At 47.9% G+C, this 19,807-nt stretch overlaps 1 protein-coding gene across 1 annotated transcript in view; it reads left to right on the forward strand.

Annotated features, from left to right (window-relative positions):
• Nucleotides 1-19,807, forward strand: part of nup210 (nucleoporin 210) — an 81,610-nt gene that overhangs the window by 57,700 nt on the left and 4,103 nt on the right. Inside the window, exons 32-37 of the mRNA XM_063208044.1 lie at nt 2,792-3,012; nt 4,518-4,654; nt 6,338-6,452; nt 8,273-8,419; nt 18,818-19,068; nt 19,567-19,771. Of these exons, the coding sequence (XP_063064114.1) occupies nt 2,792-3,012; nt 4,518-4,654; nt 6,338-6,452; nt 8,273-8,419; nt 18,818-19,068; nt 19,567-19,771 (1,076 nt within the window). The remainder of the gene's footprint in view (nt 1-2,791; nt 3,013-4,517; nt 4,655-6,337; nt 6,453-8,272; nt 8,420-18,817; nt 19,069-19,566; nt 19,772-19,807) is intronic.

Here is a 19,807-nt window from a genome sequence, read left to right on the forward strand (position 1 = left end):
GGTGGGTTTTCCCATCATGAGGGGACTGTATACCCGCAGGTCTTCAGAAGCTTTCTGTGCGTTTGAAAATATGTGAAAGATTTTTTTTTTTTAGGTTTTTTTCTTTTCTTTTACGACTTGATGATTGATGATAGGACGGTGTGAGAGGTGGACAGGAAGCGAATGGGGAGAGAGATTGGGAGAGGTCGGCAAATGACCCAGGCCGGGAATCGGACCCGGGTCGGCCACATGGTAGACAAGTGCCCTACCGGTTGACTACGGTTGTCTGTACTGTACCGGTTGTCTGTACTGATGTTAATGCAATGCTATTCCTCGCCACATGGGCATTAGCTATGCTTCACGCTTTGCATATCAACACATTTAACCAAATCAGATGGAGCATTTATGCAGCAAATGATGTCTGTAACTCGAAGTGCAGTCTAATCAATGACTGGGCTCTAGGCGAGAAAGCTGAAAGACATTAACGCTGGCTGGTGAAACATTGGTTTATTTCTGTTACTGAAAAACATCGTTCCATATTGTTACTTCCAGATACTTTATTGTGCATTGCACGTTGTACTTACTTATACTGCATCATGCAGGTGTGTGGGGCTGTACCTACCTCAGTGTTCCTCTCTCTTTGTCTCTGGCTCCCATTAACACAGAGCACTCAGGGGGAAAGCAGCACTCTGGCTGAGACAAACGCAGAGGCACACAGGCGTGTCTGCCAGTGCTGTTGCTGTTGCTGCTGCTGCTGCTGCCATTGCAGTGGTGGCTGGGGAGTCCAGCCCGAGCGAGCCTGCTGCTGTATTTTATTTTGGTGTTACTGCTTTTATACGGTGTGTGGCGGAGAACAGCTAATGCTAATCTGGATGAATGGAAGGTGGGTGTGTGTTGTGGGTGTGTGTTGTGGGTGTGTGTTGTGGGTGTGTGTTGTGTGTGCGTGCGTGTGTGCATGCGTGCGTGCGTGCATGCGTGAGTGCGTGAGTGTTATGGGATATTTACAGAGAAAGGAAATTGTTGGTGTTGGGGGATGTGCCCTTGTCTAAATTGTTCCCAATTGTTGGGGGAATATGCCCTTGTCTAGCGGTCTTTGTCTCGTTTTTCTTGTGCGCCAAATCTACCTTTCTTTTGCCTTTAGGTGTGTTTATTTCTGCATCTTCAGTGCTCTCTTTTGTGCCCCTCCTCTCTTGCCGTCTCTCGATATTGAATTTACATTTAAACTGTATTGGCAGGATTCACTGGTGCTATTGCCAACTTGGTTTGTAACAATTCCAGGGTTGATGAATAACACGTCAAAAAGCAATCCTCTGTACAATGAGAAGATACAAATAGAATTTCAAAATAGAAAACAATGCATATGACAATTATAGATCATACAAATATGACAAATGATTGTGATACATTGAAAGCCGCGCTGGATACATCTCTGTCTCTCTCACTTTGCCCTCCTTTGTCTGTCCCTCGGGGTTTACTCTCATAGTGGAGGAGTTTTGAGATACCTGGCTGGCAGTCTTGACCTCCATCTTCTTTCAGCAGTAGTACCCACTCCCAGGAGCTTGCTCAAGGCACCTGGTTGATACCACCGTAATATGTCAGGGTCAGCCAAATGTGTAAACACACACACACACACACACACACACACACACACACACACACACACACACACACACACACACACACACACACACACACACACACACACACACACACACACACACACACACACACACACACACACACACACACACACACACACACACACACACACAGTGCACTTTGTGCTGCTACAATCTCTGCTGGCCACTCTTTAAGTGTTACCTAGAATGTCCCACTTTTTAACATCTGGGCTCCACGGTGTTGGACGATGCTTAAAAATGAAATATTTTGTCTGGACCTCGGTGCAGCTTAAATCTTAAAAATAGACCCAAGGAAGATAAACTGCACATCTTTTATTCGGGTCAGGCGCTAAGGAGGAGTGATGATGATGTTTTGACTTGAAATATAAATGTTGAAATTGGTCTGCCATTAGCAATTCACATTTGTTTTTGTTTTTCAACGTTCATCTCATTAAAGTCATTTCTTCCTCTGCCGTACGTGATAGACCTCCAAAACAGGCTGAAAAGTAGAGTGGAATGAGAGAGCAGTTAGTTGTGATGCTGTATCTCTTAGACTTTTCTCCTATTTAAGCCCCTGCTTTCTTGTCAGTGGGTAAGAATCGATACGGCGACTGCAAGCATGGCAAATATGGTAATTATAGTAGCCTGCTCCGTATATAATGCTTGCACACTGTATTGTATTCTGGTCACATGGTTGACCTTTATTTTGTTGAATGTGTCCCTTCTGTGTGTCTGTTACCAGATACCAATGCCGAGTGTGGTTTGCATGTCTATGCTTGTTTCTCTTGTGTGTACTGCAGACACATCAGTGGAAGGTTTTTATGTTTCCCCATTTGTTCATCATGTCAGGATTTTTTCTTTTCTTGTCCTTTTTTCTCTACATTGACCCTTTTTTTCTGAGGCCAACTTTTTGTTGTGAATTTCAATACTCATAAATGCAATTTATGCAGTGAGAGTGTGACAATAACACTTAAAAAAATAAAAAAAATTGGTCTTTGAGACTTAATTCGCGATAGTACAGTGAAGATGGTGACACGAAGCAAGTGGGGAGAGCGAGACGGGGAAGGGCTGGGAATCGAACCCGGGTCGGGAACCAAACCCGGGTCAGCCGCATAGTAGGCCCTGCTTTATGTTGTTTGGTGTGCTTGTCCTGACTCCTGTTCTCCCCCATGTATGTGTCTGCATGTGTGCAGGGATGACCTGGTGCAGGTGGTGAAGGGTCAGGGGAACGGCACGCTGACGGTGCGCACGCTGAACGTGGGCCTGACGCTGCTGGGGGTTCGGGATGCGGAGCAGCCCGGCCTGGCCGACTACCTGGCCCTGCCTGTGGAGCACGCCATCCTGCCCGACCAGGCCCACAGCCTGCTGGTGGGGGACGTGGTCTGCCTCTCCACACAACTCATTGGTGCTGATGGTAAGTGATAGGGGTCTAAGTAATAAGTAAGGGTTAACGTTCGGCGAGAAGGTCGCTACCGTGGAATAGCAGCACGACAGAGAGAATCTTTAGACCCCGACGCGGAGCGGAGGGGTCTTGTTCTCTCTGAAGTGCTGCTATTCCACAAAGCGACCGACTCGCCGAAAGTTAACCCGCTTATTATATGCATATACTTAAATGACTCACACATGGCGGGGACATTTCTTTAGGCCTATTTAATGTTAAGATTGTTGCTGCGCAAAACAAAACAGTGCCGTTGTGGAACACCGCTAGGCCACAGCTAGGTAGCCAGGACAACAGGTGTTGTATCACAGCAGCTGATTTGTTTAAAAGTCGCTTTAGCAGTGAAAAGTCTTGTTGCCATTGACAGCGGTCTGTTATAGACCAACCCGTCCGTTATCGAAAAATAACAGACGTGCGAACGTTGGGGAGCCCCGTTGAAATGAATGGAGCATTCGACCGATGACGTCACAACCATATAATAATGGAAATGTATCGATGCATCGGCCAGCGATTTAATCGAATCGCATCGCATCGTGGGGCATTCTTAAGTCTTTATTGAAAATATTCGAATCGCTGGCCCCTGTCCAATGCCCTAGCTCCAGAAATCGATACTGTATCGTATCATCATCATGATTAACACCCCTAGTAAGTGAGGATTGAGGTACATAGAGTAGAGTTCCTGGTTTTAGCATAGATTAAAAGTACCAGAGGGATTGCGCATATGGGCTTGCATGCCCATGGGGACCAAGGTTGGAGTACCAGTGTGCCTATATAGTATAATGCCTCCAGCTCAATGATGCAAGTCAGTGCTACAGCTCTTTACTAAGTTAGCCATTTTGAACCCATTTTGTAATTTTTCCCTCAACTAGTCCTTACACCATCTCCTAATTAGCTCAAGTTGTTAGCTACCCATGTCACTTCAGTGCTCGTACAGTATTAGCAGTAGAGTTAAGCAGGCCAGAAAAAAAAAAACATGGCATGTCCACCTCAGTCAGCCACTGAGGGATTGAAGGCACCTCCATCCATCATTCTCACTCGGCACTCCCAGCCACAGCTGTTCCTGGTTCCACATGCCGGAACAGGCGACCAACAGCTCTCAGAGCAGGGGAGACCCTCTGTTTTCCACAGGCTTTTCTTTTGGATACTTGCTTTCAAGAGTCCCCATTCGCTCTCAACAACTGTAATGTGTGTCTGTTTAGAATCGGATGTGTTTATTACTACCAAGACTGTTCAGAGGAACATGGAATTTATCCTTGGGTATTTTAAGTATGAACAAAGCTATGTTGATGATGATGATTTTTAACAACATTTTTATGACCCAATAAATTAATAGAAAATGATGAATAGATGGAAGAGAATAGATGAATAAGCGTCACCTTATTTCTTTTTATTTTGGCAGCGCACAAAATCAGAAGTAGCATCAGTTTTGGATTTTTTCCATGAGCAGGAAGTCATTGTGGTTTGTTCCTTCCTGTCTCCAGGTATGGTGGGCACATGGCGCTCCTCAGCCAGTGGGGTGCTGGAGGTGGACCCCAAGAGCGGAGTGGCCGTGGCCAGAGACGTTGGCGCTGTGACCGTCTACTATGAGATCCCTGGCCAGCTCAGCACATACAGAGAGGTAAAGCAATGCCCCCTTACGTAGTTTACATTCAGTGTTTCCCCCAGAAGTTTTGTTAGTCAAGGCGGTGGGGCATTAAAAGTATATATTTTTTGGCTAAGCAACTTTAGAAATGACATTCACAACATGAAATATGTTACATAACATATCTTTTCAGGGGACCTAGTCAAGGTGGTCGGTGTTTCTTGTCAAGGTGGCCGCCATAGCAATAAAGTGCTGGGGGAAAACCAGATCATAGCACATGGCGCTACAATGCGATGTGCACTAATCAGATGTGAATTTCTCCAGATATGTTGTCTTCTAGCAGTGAGAGCAGTGCTGTTAGTCAGTTGGTTACCCTGGTGGTAGTGCTGCTTAGACGGTTAGAGGTTTCTTCAATGTGCTGATTTATTCCTTGACATCATAGATTTGTATGGGAAATGGTTTGTTGGTTTGAGGCTTGATGTGGTGGAGAGGATGAAGAGGGGCTGTTATACTTGTCAGCGAGTTATTTGCCCGATCCGGGAGGCTTGTTTGACATATTAATTGATCGGCGTGTCTGAGCTGAGAAGATTGTACACATTTAATTGGTTAGCTCAAGGAACTGAGAAGGTTTGTTCTACCATATTTGCTTTCATTAATGGGGAAAAGATGAGACGCTTGTTTAATATGCTGATTGGTTAAGTATGGGCCAGGGGAAACCTGGATGGTCGTTATGCATTTGAAATGAGCTAGTTAGGAGAGAACTCCATGAACTCCAAAAGCTGACCTAAGTGTGTCTGTGTGTGTCTGTGTGTGTCTGTGTGTCTGTGTGTGTGTGTGTGTGTGTGTGTGTCTGTGTGTGTCTGTGTGTGTCTGTGTGTGTCTGTGTGTGTCTGTGTGTGTGTGTGTGTGTGTGTGTCTGTGTGTGTGTGTGTCTGTGTGTGTGTGCCGGTGTGTGTGTGTGTGTTGTGCCGTGCCGTGCCGGTGTGTGTGTGTGTGTTGTGCCGGTGTGTGTTGTGACGGTGTGTGAGTGTTCTGTGGATGTGTGTGTGTTGTTGTGGATGTGTGTGTGTTGTTGTGGATGTGTGTGTGTGGTGCCGGTGTGTGTGTTGTGCTGGGGTGTGTGTTGTGCCGGTGTGTGTGAGTGTTCTGTGGATGTGTGTGAGTGTTCTCTGGATGTGTGTGAGTGTTCTGTGGATGTGTGTGAGTGTTCTGTGGATGTGTGTGTGTTGTGTGAGTGTTGTGCCGGTGTGGCGGTTCACCCCGGGGAGTCAGTGGCGCGTGTCTGAGAAGTGGGCTGCCGTGCCGCCGCATCTGATCACCTCATCATCCAGCGGCCGATCCTCTCTGCAGCTGTCGCTCTGCTGGCAGGGCTGCCTAGCACCACCATCGATTGCATTAATTAGCTGATCTTTTTACTTCAATACTGGCCCCTTCAGGAGCAGTGGGCTGTTTTATTTTATTGGGTTTTGTCAAGCCATGTTTAGTGGTGTGTTTGTGTTTGTTGAATAGCCTTCTTTGAGTTTGGAGTGAGATATTCAATTGAGATGACGAAACAGGCAATCTATTTTGTTTGTTTGATTTGGCTCACAGAATGTCCTGGGGAGGGGGGTGGGTGTGGGTTGGTGGAGGAAGTCTGGCAGACTGGAATCCAAACATGTTTACCTTCTTCTTCTTCGGTCCTTTCGGCTGTAAACATGCTCTGTGGTATTGTTTTGACAGGTGGTTGTTGATGGTGCAGCCAAGACATCGGTCATGGTTCCCTCTGCACCTGGGAAAAATGACCAGAAGGCCACAGTCCTTCTCACCACCAGAGAACAAGGCACCAATCTCATAGGTGAGTTGCATTGTAGCAGCAATGTTTATATTCCTCATATTTCATTGTTCTTATTATGTAGTGTCTCTAAAGGTTTTAATGTTGTGCACTTCATACAGATGGTTTTATGGCATGTTGCCATCAGTCACTTAACAGAAATATTCCAATGTTTTACTGTATACTGCCAGCCATACACCCTTCTAACAGAATGAGGTCCTTAAGACTTCCAAAGGTAGCGTGCTAAGCCCCCCACATTTGGACTTGCATGCCCTGGTTCGAGTCAGTCTCTCTGTCCCACTCGCTTCCTGTCACCATCTCATACTGTACTATCAAATAAAGGCATAAAATACTATCAAATGTAAGCTTTACTTCTCAGACTTGCCACTGACGTTTTCGTGAGGCATAGGTCTGCGATCCTGAATATGACCTCTCAGTGTGGAAGTTGAAATCGATTCCTGTTTGTCATCGGGGTCGCACCGTGGACAGTGACTCAAACTCTGCATTTAACCCTTGTGTGAGCAGGAGGCATGCATTTAACCTCTGCATTGAACCCCTCACATCACACGTGAGCAGGGCATAGCCATGACAACAGCACCTTGGGAACGATATGTGGAAACGGTGCTATGACCACCAGGGTACCTCATGGGGGGATGGTGGTCCTTCACTCTGCAATTCTTGTCCTACACTACCCCGACCTTGGTGTGGGGAATATTAATCCTATGACCCTTTGACTGTAAGTCCGACTACATAGCCAGTAGCCCACCATGATTTTTTTAAAATTATTTTTTCATTGAACAAGGAACAAACAAAAAACAAACACAAGCAAGAAAAATAAAACAAGAATACATCACACATACATCACACACCATGCATTATCCCTGAAGCCCACCATGTTTTTTACACCGTTATATTTACAATATTTGCACTGTGAAACATCAAGGCATTCGTTGGGGACCCTCTCGTTAACACGTGCGATTCGCTGACAGATTAATTAGCCAGTAAACCCGCAACAAAGGCGTCGCTAGAAGGTCAACTCGTCCCTTTTAATCACAAGGGGTCAGCCCCTTCCCCATAATCACAAAGGCCATGATGATATAAAAGTCCTTTGCTATCTAATTAATGTTTGCATCAAGATCTTCATAATATTGAGGATGGTAGTGCAATCCAGATGTAAGGCTATACCCAGTGGTGTAGTTTTACTTTTTTTTGGTCGGTATACTGTATATTTGAGCATTTTTTGAGGTGCGTATACTGTATATATTTGGGCTATTCTAAATAATGGATCAATCAATGCTGAAATATATTATATATATATTGTATACTGAAATCCCTGAAATTTTGAAGTGGGTATACTGCGTATACCTGCGTTCTACTGTACGTAGGCTACACCACTGGCTATACAAGAGACAGTATTATCTCTCTCTAACAAGATAATTAGAATGAAAAGAATCTTTGGCCATACTGTACCACAATGAAGCGTACCATTCAGAACATTCCTCTGGCTAGTTTTGTTCCTTTCTTTTTAGAATGAGGTAAGGTCAGTGTAAATGTGAGGTGAAGCCCAAGGCTTTAAAGCAGGAAGATGGAATTCCTCTCTGGATGGAGCAGCTGAATGATTCATCACAAGAGGGTTGAAGGGAAGGATAACAGAGGAGAGGAAAAGGTGTGTGTGCGTGTGCGTGTGCTTGAAAGAAAGGAAGCAAGAGATATGGTGCTGTTTGCTGACTGATCAGCAGAGGGATGAAAAATGACAGGCCGAGGAGAAAAAAGAGGCTCTTTTTGATGGTGTGTGTACCCTCCATTCCCACCCCCTCCATCCCCATCCCTACCCCCACCTCTAGGCTCCTGCTCCGCTGCTCAGGTGGAGAGCATCCCCACGCTGCGTCCCGAGTCCTCCATCCGCTGCCTGCTCTCCTTCACCAGTGAAGCCATCAGCTTCTCCCCCCACGACGTCTTCAGCACACAGACCAAATTCGATACCAGCACAGGTACGGTGCAGCTGCACACTTTCAACCAGACAACAATATGTGTACAGCTGCGATACTATAGCATGCTCTGAAATGGGATACTGCAAGTCCCCATTTGTGTTTTAGAAAAAGGTCTATTGTACAAGTAGCAGCTCTCACAATTAAAGCAGAGTATACCATGGTGCACAGCTGAATAAGAAGAAATGTCAATGAACGAATGACAGATGAACAAAATTCAAAAGACACCGCACACTGCTTACTGTTCTTTTTCTTTCTTGATTTTTTGGAGCGCTCTGAAAAATAAAGTAAGAAAAAGAACGGTAAGCAGTGTGCGGTGTCTTTTGAATTTTGTTCATCGTTCGCCTTCTCCTGCCTCACACCTGCACCTGCATTGCTGAGGGCTTGTACACAAGGACTCTCTTGAACTATGAACGAATGACAGACTTGTAAGGATCAGGGAGGTTCTTAATGTAAAATGTAAATGGTGGTGTGTCCATAGCCATCCTTCTGTACTGTAGAGGTCCTGTGGTCACCTCTTTGCTACACCAGAAGGACACTCAATTCTGGGCCATTGGTACAGTGTGAGGTCGTCAGAGGGCAAGCGGGTTGTGCAAAGCAAGCCGTAAAATTATGCTTTTATGATCGAAGGATCGATACAGGGAAACAGCCATTGAATTAATCTGCCGAGGCACCAGTGGAAAGGGCCCTGGTGACACGCTGGGCTAATGGCTTTGCGGCTGATAGCGTGAGGCTAATTGTGTTAGGGAGTGGCTGCTCTCAATGCCGGCTTATCTAAAAGCGCGGGCAGCACAAGAGACCAGGCCAGTGAACTGGAGACCACTTGAGAGCAGTAGATGGGTTGTGTGAAATTAAACTCTATGGGTGTGCGGCGCGCGGGAGTAGTACAGCTTCACGGCCTGGGTTGCTTTTGAGACTTGGCGTTGTGGATTAAAAGGATGGGTGTGGTTCTATTTCGTTCCTCCTGACCGCCTGAGGCGGTGCTTTCAGCACTGAATATTCATCTTACGGATCAAGCAGGTCGAGAATTAATATCAACAAAGTAACACGTGACCTGGGTGACGTAACCCGGTGACCCTGCGTCAGGGGTCAAAACACCGGTGAACCCAGGAAGTGACCTCTTTCATCTTCTCGATTGCAGGTGTCGAGATAATCGTTTGAGATTTTGGGATTGACCTGACGCTTTGTTCGTTTCGCACCCATAGGGTTGGGGCTGTGGGTTTTCCACCCCCCATGAAACGGCGTTGGTCGCTTTTTCCTTTGAGTATCTCTTTCACATTTACGATGTGTTCGACTGAGTGTTATCCGCTCGGTGGAGGAGGGCTGGCTAGGCTACCTAGCCTGCCTAGCCCCTGGCTCGAGGCACTGTTCTCGCCGACTGGAGGCTAATAACTTGGCCTCCGCCAGCCTTTCCCGTGGAAGGTAGGCCGTTTTCTGTTCATGTATTAACTGCTACCGCGTTATCAGTGGTGTTTCCCGCAACTGGATTTGACGAGCGGTCTTGTGTCGTGGTGCGCTTTCGAGTTTGGATTAGGTATTAACGCCTGCCTGCCTATGTTGGCCATCGTTTGGGTAAGTGGACTGTCATTTACTGTTTCGATTTATTTTCACGGTGTTTCTCGACGCTGAATGTTACTATTACTGGGCGATTGTTGTGACACTCGACGCAAGCTCGGTTACTTGTGTTCGCGTGCCTGTATTTACGTTACGTCTTCATTGTTTGTACAGAGTAGCCCGTCTGTACGGTTGCTCCACGGGCCAGTGTGGTTCGCTTTGCCCTTGCACCGTTGGCGTCACGCTGCTCCAGAGATTCAATCTACAATACAATCTCTCTCTACTCTCTCTGGCTGCACTCTGCTCACCCCGGTTGTTATTCCTGCCCGGTTGTGTTATTTCTTCACTGTTTGATTATTGTCTGTTTTCACACCTGGGGTGTCTTCGCCCCAGAAGTGTATATTTGCCTTGCATTTCTATCACTGTGCTACTCCTGTCTGCCCATGATATTGGCTGTGCTTATAATAATAATAATAATAATAATAATAATAATAATAATAATAATAATAATAATAATAATACTAATAATACAATAGATAGATTTCCAGGCAACGTCACACGGTAACAAAAGGTAACAACTGCGCATGCGAGGGGCAGAAAGCCGCGCAGTTCAATATTGTTTTCTATCGACGCTGTGGATAACTTGTCTAAGAAAGTGGGATTTTAAGATGCTGATCTATTTTCAACTGTACTTGCAGAGTTAGTTATGTGATCGGGATGATTTGTATACCTTGCACAGGGCATCCGGTTTTTAGGAAATGTAGGTTTTAATGAGTTTAAAGGTTTTTTGTGATAAAGCAGGTTGTTGCACCATAGCATTTTGATGTGTTGTTATTGTAACAGACTTAAGCACTTTAGCACAGTCTTAATGCTATTGATTATACGCTGGAGAGGGCATTCATATTGTTAATAACGGAATTACCAACTTCCAACTGTAATTAGATCCTAGTTGTTTAAAAACTGGTAACTTGCTTTAGCAAGCTCACACTAGTGGTGGTGCTAGCTAGCGAAAGTTAGCATAAACGATTGCAATGTTGTTATGACACAGATGTTTAAGTTATTAGAGATCTGTTGTCCGTTTTTCATCTCCTTACAATTGAAATACAAAATGTAGATTAATCTACAAGTAGAGTCTTGAGATCTAGTAGCAATGCAACATCAGAAATGGGCTGATTTTGTCCAGGTAATGTAGCGCGCTAGCTAGCTAGCAACGCTTATTGAGATTCGGTAGGTAGCATTGCTAGCAAGCTGTACTGTTTCAAATGGTTTATATGTCAGGTCATATATTCAACAATACCCCCCTTTCAACTTAAATTTACATTTTATGTAAGATGGGAGAATCATGTCTGACTTGGAGGTAGTGGTTAGTTGTCCAGCTAACACGCTAACGTTCGCTGCTAGCTAGCTAACGTGTAGTTATTAGATGTTTGAAATTCACCAGGTTATTTATTTGGTACGGTCGCCTTTCCGTTTAAATGCCGGTTAATCAAGTGTATGAACATATATTCTATGAACAACTATCTGCCAAAAGTCGCACAAGCAGATGTTTACATTTTGTATGTATCTCGTCAAGTCTGCACCAAGCACAAACAGCACACTGCCTGCAGTTGTAAGCACTCCTGTTATGGCACATGAATGATCGTTTTACATCCAAGCAAGATCCTTTGCCCTCTCGCTCACTCCCCCCTTTTCCTCAATGTAGTGTACAAAAACATCGGAGAAGAAACGTTGTCACCTTGATCAAGCACGTTTTACCAACATCAGTGTCAGCCCATTGGCAGCCTTCAGATGTAATGCTATTAGCACTGTACATAACCTGCCTTTTTATCATGAAACCTAGACCTAGGAAAGGCTCTAGGTGGCAAAATTACGATTGGGGATGGGTCGGGAGAGTGTGTACTGGCCGTTTTTTATTTAAAAAAGAGCAACTAGCAAAATAACAAAAAGTAACACACGTAGATTTTAACAGAGCTGTATACTGTTTTTCTATGGCCGTATAAGCCTTTCTGCCCCTTGTCGCCGTGCGCAGGCGCGCTGTTAGTAAACATGAAATCTATCTATAATAATAATAATGCATTTTATTTAAAAGCGCCTTTCAAAACACTCAAGGACACTGATACTTATGGTATGTCCTCTATTGTGAGTCGCTGGGTGTACAGCGCCTACCGACTGCATTGCAATGTAATGTTAATGTCCAATGTTATTTGCTGGTCAGCTTGTTGTTTTGCCGCCTGGCTGCTGGCTCCTGTTGGCTACACTTGGGGCGTCCTCGCCCCTTGTGTTTTATATTTGCAGTATTTGCTGGACATTATAGTGTCATCTCCTACCTGCTGCCAACTTTTTACCTACTATTGGGGTGCCCTCGCCCTGGGGGTATGTATTGCTTGTTTGTTCCCTTCTGTGTGTTGCAGTGTTCGCTTCCCGACACGGGGCCCTCGTCTTGCCTGAATACTGGATTTCTTCTTGGCTGCCATTGGATGTCCCAGCCCCTTCTGTGTGGTATTCACCAGTTGGCCTGGAGCTCTTGCCTCACCTGGTTACAGGCTTGCATCGGCTACCACTGGGGTGTCTTCGCCCTGCTGTGTGTATTGCCTTGTTTACCTGTCGGCCCTGACTGTCCGACTGCTGGCTTCCCTCTCGGCTACCACTGGGGTGTCCTCGCCCTGTGTGCCTGCCTGCCTGACTGATGCATTGCCGTCTAGGCCCCTGGGACTGGTGTCGACCCTCCTGCCTGGAGCTGAGACGCCTGCGGCTGAGGTTTACAGATGTGGCCTGTGTTGCCTGCTCAGGTCTGCGTGCGAGAGCACTTACTGCCGGGCTGACGCGGTTTGGCCCTCGGTCTACCGTTCCGCTGGCCAAGGGGGGCTGTAGATGACGCCGGCTGCTGCAGCGAGGCCAAGCAGGCACAATGGGGTGACCTCACGCTTCCTTGGAGGTATCGCGGATGTGCCCAGACTCCTTGCCCTCGGTGGTGGACAAGTTGTCGACTGACCTGGTGGAGTTGTCGGCCCTGTTTTGCCGACCTGCAGCCTCTGACACACGATGACAGTGTTTTCACATGTGCCCTGCCTGCCAGCGACCCGGACGGTCGCACGCCGCCGCCATGGCTGTCGTCCTCCGCCGCCACAGCTGTCACCCTCTGCCGCCACGGCTGTTGCCCTCTGCCGCCACAGCTGTCGCCCACCGCCACCACGACTGTCGACCACCGCTACCACAGCTGTCGCCTGCCGCCGATGCCCGCGCCATGCCCTCTGTTCGGGTGACACCGTCACAGCCCAGTTGCATTGCTTGTTGCATTGCATTGGCACTGGCCCCTTTCTGGGTTGGTTGGCCATGGGTGTTTTTCGCCCAACGGCTACTTGTGAGTGCCATACCTGCTACTGCTCCAGAGTGGGTTTCTGGCCACGGGTGGCCTCCACCCTGGCATGCTTGTTGCTGCCACGGCTACTACAGCTGCCCCTGGGCCATACGCACCGTGCCATTCCGGTTTACGTGACTTGCTCGGTTGCTTCGCATGCTTGCATACTTGCTTTCTTGCATGACTGCATGACTTGCATGAGACCGCATGTGTGCTCCCCGCTCCTCTGCTGTTCTCTACCATTCAGCGTCCTGCGACTGTCTGTCGCTCTCCTGGATACCACCTGCTGTCGGCTGTTTCATCCATCGGCTTCTTGTGGACGCCCGGGGCACCTCAACCGCCATGGCTGCTACAGTTGCGCGTGTTGCTCCGCTTCATGCCCCTCTGTGTAGCTTGCTTTTGCCTACCTCATGACTTGTTCTGGTCGTTCTCCTGGGTTTGGCTGACCGTGGGTGTCTCCGCCAATCAGCTCCTTGCATGCACCGTTGGCGTTTCCGCCTGTACGACTGCTGATGCTCTGGGTGAGTGGTTTCACACCATACCCTGTTTTATGCTCTTTGGCACTCCTGCGGGACTGTCTGGAGTCTGTTGGCCTTGGCCGGCTTCACCGTGGACGGTTGTGATTGCAGTTGGTGCCTTCGCCTCTTCTGCTGTGGCTTCGGTATGCAAGTTATGCTCTGCGTCCTGTTGTCCGCTTTTGCCCACTGTCGTACGTCTGGCATGTCGTCGTCCTCCTGACCTGGTGGAGCCTGGGACTTTTTTGCCCCTTGGCTCGCGGAGTGTGCCGTTGGGCTTACGCCTCTGTGACTGGTGCACGTGTATGTCGGCATTGCTGAGTACAGGACCCAGGTGCTTCCTTCATTGTCCTCGACTGTGGCGCGTAGGTCGACTGCTGCACGTCGCCCCCCCGAGCTCTTGGGCTATGCGTGGACTCGCCATGGGCTACTTAAGAGTGCCATTGGCGCACGCACCACTGCAGCTGCGGCTGCTACTGGTATGATGGAGCGTTACCGCTCCTTCTCCCATTGCTCTTCATGTTTCCCCACTTCATGTGTGGTGTGTCCGGGGGTCAGGATGCCACTCTGACTGCTACTACTGTAAGGGAGTGACCCCACTCCGGACTCTCCCTTTGAGTTTTTGGTGGCTTACGACTGTTCGCTCTGTTGGCTTCACTATGGATGGTCTCACATGAGTGTTCTGGGCACCGGTAGGCGTACACGCCCCTACGACTGTGGATTCTGTGTCTGGCTGGTTCAGCTTCATGCTCTGCCGTCTGCTGCAGGGGCATCACAGTTGACTTGTCATGGGCGTCACGCCCCCTGCGCTTGGACTGTTTACACGTCTCTGCTGCAGTGGCTGTACCTACTACTGGTTACCGTGCCTGTCCCGACTGTCTATACCGATGGCCCCTATGTGGCCTTTAGTGGTGTTTGGCTGACCGTGACACTGTGGTCGGCGATCAGGCATTGGCCGGGCTGCTGCATCTATGGCCTTGCCGGGTATTGCACCACTTCTGGCCGCCCTCCTTGCCTCGTCGGACAGGGCGTTGGACTGGCGGGGAACACTGCCCTGGCTGCTTGGACGCGTCGCAGATGAGCTCGTCTGCGAGGACTATGATGCAGCGTTGCATACGACATGCATTGGGTTCTCGATGTCCCACGTCTTGTTGGCCTTCTCTCAGCCCCATGGACCGCTTTGGGGCGCCCCCTGTGAGAGTTCTCTTTGACTCCTGGTTGCTGGCATTCGCCTGTCTGGCCTGAGTGCCGGGGCAGAGTCACACAGGACCTTGGCCGTGGTACAGTGATTGGTATGGCTTGCGCGGCACCCTTGTCGGGGCCTTGCTGGAAGCCGTCTGCTCTCTTCCTGAGGCCCCCATATGTCCCTTTGGTCCGTCCGCTTTGGGCAAGGCACGACGCTGCTTTTATTTCGCCCCGGCCGTGCGGCCGATGCTGCATGTGGTTTTGTTTCGCTCACGCTGTTGTTCTCGACCTGGTGCGCTTTGCCCTGTTCTCGACATGCAGACCCCTGGCCTGGTGTCTCTAGGCGTCGATTTCTGCTTATGACCAGCGTACTTGCGGGCATTGGAAGTGGAGCCTCTCCTTCCTTGCTCTCCGCTCCTTCCAGGTGTTGGGCATGCCGACCTCGCGTCTGTTCTGCTCTGCCCTTGCGCCGTGAGGTCATGCCCACTGCTGCTGCCCTTGCGCAGTGAGGTCGTGCCCACTGCTGCTGCCCTGGACGGTTGGTCTGCGGTGGCAGTCCGACACTGCCTGCGACCTGTGAGCCCCCTGATGATGGCCGTACCTTGGATGAATGTAGGGACTGGCCATCCTGATTGCCCTCAGATGTTCTCTGGACTGTCTTGCGGTCTTGTTCGGGGCGGGCGGCTCATCTGTCATGTGTCGTGTATTCCGCCTTGAGTCCTTGCCCTCTATGGGCCTGCTGCAGCAGCTGCTTTCAGGGGCCGACACTAGTCTGAGGGGCATGGGAGCAACTTCCTTATGGGCGTCCAGTGCCCTGTTGTTGACCTTTTCCGTGGTTCGCCTCTTCCATTGTGGCTCCTCCCGTTTGTGGCACCGGGTGGTATGGTACCGCTACGGGGTGGCACAGGTGTCCCCGTCAACTGCTATGCTAACTGCTTACTTGCTGCCCCCTGTGGTTCTCACTCAGGGAGCTCGTGGATCCTTTGGGCCAGGTTACACTGGCTTCCATGTGGCCGTTGGTACGTGCAAGGACGTATGCAGCACGGCCTCCTCGGCATCAGGCTGCACCATTGCCTGGTTTTCTTGATGTTGCCCCACATGTTACTGTGGTGCTGGCGGTGGCTTCAGGCCGTCTCAGTAGTGCTGACGACGGGTAGGCACTCCTCATGACTTTGTTGGTATTGGTCATCCAGTGCTGAAAGCACCGCCTCTGGCGGTCAGGAGGAACGAAATAGAACGAATGTTATGTATATAACCACGGTTCTATGAGTTCCGGATGACCGCCAGAGCTTGGCAGTCACTCGGAGTGTGTTCGAGAAGATTTGCCAAGAGGTCACTTCCTGGGTTCGCCGGTGTTTTAACCCATGACACGGGGTCACCGGGTGACTGTGTTGTGGCGGAATTCATTTCCACCCTGGTCTCTGAGACTAATTGTTTCCAATGCCCCAGTAGCACACTGCACCCACAAACACACATACACATAATTGAGGCCACTTAAGCAGTTCTCTACCTGAAGATGAGACGCACCTGCAGCGAGATCTGATTGAGGGGTGTGGCCGTAAGCTGGCACCGCTTGTTAGATGCTAGTTTTGAGCATTCTCAGAGAGAGAGAGAGAGAGAGAGAGAGAGAGAGAGAGAAGCACAGAGAAGCACCAGAGCGAAACCCACCAAACTTACGGCGTAAGATTACTAGCGCAAAAAACTACCCAACCGCCACAAAGGAACTACACACTGGGGAAGACTCCGAAAGCGATCTGAGAGCCAAAAGGAAGTCGTTGGCCGGGTCTGTTGTTGCCCAAAGGCTCCCGGACAGACTAATATTCGCCACTCCAGCAAAACCCGTGAGTCCGAATCCTTTCCTTGCTGTTGGAGTAAAAATGCGCTCTGAGTAACTCATCCACGCTGCAGTGGACCCTCGCTCTGCTTCACCTACAATCACACACACATGCACACACGCACATACCTCCTCCTCGCTCTGCTTCTCCTCCAAAACGCACATACCCCCTCCCGCCGCTGCGCGCTCTGCTAGGGGCTTCACCTCAACTACACACATACACACACGCACATAACGCACTCCCCTACATCCAAACACTGATATCCTTTTTCTTTTCTCCTTCATACACACACTGATGACTTGGGTAACCGGCTCGGCTGGTGTTGTTTTTTGTTAAGCGTCTATTTTTGTGTCTTTGAGTTTTGATAAAGACGTGCTGATTTAATCCTTGGGTTGTTGTTCGCTTATTTTGACTTATTATTTTATTGCTGACGGAAGCTTATTTAGTGACAGGATTTAAAGGCCTGTCTGGCGCCTGAACTTTGGCTTATTCAGTGCCCGCCCGTAAGCGCCGCTACAACGTCACCCAGGTCACGTGTTACTTTGTTGATATTAATTCTCGACCTGCTTGATCCGTAATATGAATATTCAGTGCTGAAAGCACCGCCTCTGGCGGTCATCCGGAACTCATAGAACCGTGGTTATATACATAACCTTCGTTCATTGGTTAGGTCTTGTAGTAGTCTATATCTACACTTATGATTCCATGTTTCTGTCTGTGTGAGCAGATAGTGAGTACGTGATTATACCAAAACATACATCTCTTTTCGTCTCTGTCTTTTTAAAAGATTACATTGTGAAATCACATTATCTGTGTCCATAGATATGGGGAAAGAGTTGGTACACGGTAAATCTACACCAAAAGAGTTGTATTTGTAAGACATGGTCTATAGCTATGGCTTGCAAAAGTGCAAAAATATTCAAGTTTATTTCAGGAACTTGTGTTTGCTTCATATATATAATATATAGCACTACAAATTATCCGAGATGCTGATATGTAATTATATTTGAGTCTCTAAAATGTGGATGGATGTTCAGAAGCTAAACCTCGTTATATAATTACAATAAAATAAACGATTATAGGTGGTAAAAGGATTTGCGCTCCTGTTAGAACACAGCAAAAGTTGTGACACAAGTTAGATAGCAGCTGGAAATATTGCTATGCAACACCTGCTGTATTCATTTCTCAATTAACTACGTTCAGCAGGCGAAGCCTTGAAGCGGAAAACAATAATAGTATGACATCATCAAGTGTCTTATTCTGAGCTTTTTTGCATCAGGGTCTTGCATCACTCTTGTCAATTATTCAATGACAATAACAGGCTGAATATTATTCCTTTCTTGACTGAACTTCTGCAAAGTTTAAAAAAATATATATTATGTCATTAATGCTAAGTTGAAGTCTTTCACAGCTAACGCAGACTGAAGCCCTTAACAACTCGTGTATTTTGTGTGCAATTGTTTCCTATTGTACATATACTGCAACTGCTGTCTGCTGCTGGCCTGGCAATACTCATTGTTATCCCATTAATTCCACAGTGTATTTCATTATGTTGGTAAAGCCTGTGAAGCATTTGATCACTTCTGTTAAATGGTGCATTTTGTGTGCATGCATGCATGTTAGAGGTGTAGCCTCCATGACGATATGATTCAATATCAACATCTTATCATTCGATGCAATGCGATTCGATTATTTTCAATACTTACGAATGCCCCACGATACGATACGATTCGATTCGATTCGACTCGACTTTTTTCCAATTACTTTTCCACTTCTATTATGTTATGGAGCTAGGTCATTGGGCAGGGGCCAGTGATTCGATTATTTTCAGTACTTAAGAACACCCCATGATACGATGCGATGCGACTCGTTTCAATCGTCAGATTATATCACGATGTATCGATACATTTTGATTATTATATTTACACTCCTAATGCATGCATGGTCCCCTTAGGCTTCTACAGCTGTGTGCTGGCCCTGCAGCCGGTGACGGAGCAGCACGTGAAGACTCTGAGCATGTCCAGCACCAACCTGCTGGTCAAGGCTGGTGTGGAGGGCAGCCACTTCTCAGGGGAGCAGGTCGGAGCACTACTCCCCGTCAACCCCGGTCTCTATGCCGACCAGAACGAGGTCATCCTTAGCAACCAGCACACGTCGGCCGACGTCACCGTGTTTGGCTCTCCAGACGCCCTCGACAGCTTGGAGGTGACGCGTCACTCACTCACTCACTCACTCACTGTTGCCGTTTTCCTTTCAAGCATTTAGGGAACAATCTAGTGTCAATGTGCCATATGGATAAGTCTGACTCTGAGTTGCTCATTTGAGTGTTAAAGACGGGTGGAAAATGAGTGTATTTTACTCCTAGAGTTTAAATTATGAATTCAAATTATTATTATGGAATGAAGAAAGAAATGCCAATCTTGATATTAACTTCAGCAGTGTCATTTCAAATGTTGTGTCGTGTTCATATTTGGTCATGTAAATTCTTATGTCAGTTTACCGGGCAAACATGATGAGCCATATTTAATCACTGTTTATATTGTACTACAGTGTAGGTTTATGCAACACGCCACTGAATTGAAGTCCTTGTTTCCGTTAGCCCTCCTAGTGACGAAGAGATTTGAAAGTCGATGATCATCAGGCTATGTTTTCGTCATTCTGGAGATGCCCTACTAATGCATTTTCTCCTCCACACCTGTGCAGGTGAGCTCCAGCTCCTCTGCAGTGGGCGTCAGTGAGAAGGAGGTGTCCCTGTCCTACCCCAGCTTCATCAAGTACACCGTCACGGCTCTCGACACTCTGGCGGCCTCCTCGGCCAGCCTGTCCATCAAGAGCCCCTCGTCCGCACAGGTCGTCACCATTCCGGTCACCATCATGCACGTGGCAGAGGCCATGATTCAGCAGAGAGGTTGGTCATCATATACACCATGAGGGAAATGAACTT

The sequence above is a fragment of the Engraulis encrasicolus genome, chromosome 10 (assembly GCF_034702125.1).
Source record: "Engraulis encrasicolus isolate BLACKSEA-1 chromosome 10, IST_EnEncr_1.0, whole genome shotgun sequence".
Classification (NCBI taxonomy): domain Eukaryota; kingdom Metazoa; phylum Chordata; class Actinopteri; order Clupeiformes; family Engraulidae; genus Engraulis; species Engraulis encrasicolus.